Genomic DNA, 2,680 nt, shown 5'->3' on the forward strand with positions numbered 1-2,680 from the left:
TAACTATAACAGAAGTAAATAAAATAATAGTATATTATTTGTCTTGTTAATGTATTTAAAATATTTTTTTTAATATCTGTTTCTTAAAGGTCTTACCGATTTTTCTCCGACTAAGCTGCTTGTTATGGCTTATTCTGGGTCCATGTACGTTCTCAATTTGGAGAATCCAGAACCAGAATTAACAAAGGAACAGAGCTCGCTTCGAGGAAATCATTATTCTTGTAATGGACTGGCCTTGTCCAAAAGCAAGACGATAGCTGTCATTCCTTACAGGTATTGTTTTAATAATTTGTAATATATAATTTAGTTATTTTTAATAATTATTAAGTAATGTTTTCTAATAGAATCCTATTTCTAAAGGAATTTCCTAAAGCTGTAAAATCCCAGGTTCTACTTGATTTGGTGATCATTAATTGAAAGATTGAAAATGAAAGGAAAAAGAAATTCTGTAAATGAATTAAACTATTACACAAAAAGGAAATCTATATAATCGTTAATAGCACAAATAAGGTATATACATATAAGATTTGTAGTATTAGTGAAATTAAATGAAACTAATAAAATCTTATAATAAAAGAAACAATAAAGAATTAATTTTTATAAACTAAACAAACAAAAGAAGAACTCTCTTTTTTAACAAGATATTATTTTATTGTTGATAATAAATTAGTGACGTATGCTGAATGAGAACTAATAATGTCTATCTAACATTGAGGATGAAGGCCATGTAGATAGTCCTTTGGAGGATCACATATGTAGATCGCAGTTCCCTCGTAAGCAGAGACAGTGTGGTACATAATATAACAAGCACTGATAGTTTTTACGAGGACTCAAAGTCGACCGACTATGTTAACGTATGATGATGTAGCCAGTCTTTTGTTATAAACAGAGCTTAATACCACAGTTACTAACAAATACTGCATGTAAATGTCCTTTTTTACAACATAATATCTTACATGACCAAACTATACAATTAAAGTTATAGATTGATTCCCTATATAAGAGTCTTAAATGTTTATGTCGATTAAACATGTTATTTAAATACAAAACCTAATTAAAAAAAGTTTTAAAGACAAAAAATAAATAATGATAATAGTAAAATTGTTATGTGCATAAAAAAATAATTATTATTAAATAGTAATGAGAACTGAATTATTATTTTTCTATGTCGTGATATTTGATAATTAAAAGTTTAAAACTCTGAGTATGTAATTTACAAAAATATGTTCTTACCAATCTTCACCTATTCAAGTGAATCTTGAACTTTAACAAGAGTCACATTGTGAAATTACAAGCTATGGAGATGCAGTATTTGAGAAGAATGGAGGGAATGACAAGAAGAGACAGGGTGTAAATAAATATAAATTTATTTAAAAAAATTAAACCTCTTATTTTATTTTATTATTTTCAGCCAAGACTCCCATTGGAGTCCTATACTGCCTATCTATGGTTCGGGGTCAAGTTTTTCATTTTGTGGGACCGCCACTCAATGAATAAATCAATGCCCTAAGCCAGATTCGAACCTCTCGGAATCTCTCATTTTTAATTTTAATAAACAATGGATGAAAATAAAATTGAAAGAATTTGGTAATAATTGTTTTCCCAGTGTTGTTATTATAGTAGTCAGATTTTACTAACCTGAATAATAAAGAAACAGCTGTTTTGAAATGTAAAGGTTCCTCAACACGTTCGCCATTCCATTTACGGGATTACGTAGATGGGTTATTTGAATTAGCTGGTACAAGTTGGCCTGAATTTTCTGTCGACCCTTCGGGTGTTGGTGTTTGGGGGCCAATCAAAGAATGCTTATGCTGCATTCACACATTTGTGTTCAGTTTGAATTGTTTTAGAACTGCCAACAGATGAATATTTGTGCTCTCTGTGTTTTAATTAATTAAAGAATTTCCACAACTTTTGTATTTAATAATTAGCACTTGCTTAAGATTGTATATTTTAAAATTCTATCGATTCAGTGTAAATACATTGTTCCAAATATCATTAATTAACTTGACCAGTTTATGTTTTATTTAACATAGTCTAAATATATATTCATAAAGTCATTATATGTCTTGGTAATTAAATTAAAAAGGTTTCTGATAAAAATTTCAGAACGAAGGTTGAATTCAAAGGTTATGTAGTAGTGTTTATATGAATTTTTGTCATCAACAATCTTCATTGCCAATATTTATTTTTCCTTTTATTTCACTTATTTTTAGTTTGTCTCCCTTTATAATGAAAATAGAGTAAATTGAATGTAATAGCTGAAAACATTTAAAAGAACAAAACAAGCATGTTGATATCGACGTTTGTTGCTTCTTTTGTTTACTAAGCATTTGTGTGCAAATTTTAAATCTGTAGGGTTAGTGGCAAACTTGTAGATCCAGTCTAAAAAAATTAATCTCATCTCAAGATAGTAAGTGGAAGTTGTGTGATGCTTGCGCTAGATTTTTTAATTTACGAACTGATTCATTTCTCTGATTTTTTAGTGTGAAGACAAACTACGACCACTTGACTATGAAGGAGTTGTGCCACTTGCTGTGGTGTTCGGTGGCTGGACACTCAGAACTCATGTCAATCATTTCTGCCCATACAGGCCCCCTGTCTACCATTTGGGATGCTATCGGTTTACTCAGGTAATTTAATTATTCTCATAGATTTTTTTTTTTAAATTTATTTATAA

General features: G+C 29.4%; 1 protein-coding gene across 1 annotated transcript in view; it reads left to right on the plus strand.

Moving 5' to 3' along the window:
• Nucleotides 1-2,680, plus strand: part of LOC106678410 (T-cell immunomodulatory protein) — a 44,547-nt gene that overhangs the window by 28,894 nt on the left and 12,973 nt on the right. Inside the window, exons 6-7 of the mRNA XM_067049339.1 lie at nt 90-273; nt 2,487-2,633. Coding sequence (XP_066905440.1) covers nt 90-273; nt 2,487-2,633 — 331 coding nt within the window. The remainder of the gene's footprint in view (nt 1-89; nt 274-2,486; nt 2,634-2,680) is intronic.

Source organism: Halyomorpha halys, unplaced genomic scaffold (genome assembly GCF_000696795.3).
Source record: "Halyomorpha halys isolate HHAL.00 unplaced genomic scaffold, Hhal_1.1 Scaffold141.1, whole genome shotgun sequence".
NCBI classification, from domain to species: domain Eukaryota; kingdom Metazoa; phylum Arthropoda; class Insecta; order Hemiptera; family Pentatomidae; genus Halyomorpha; species Halyomorpha halys.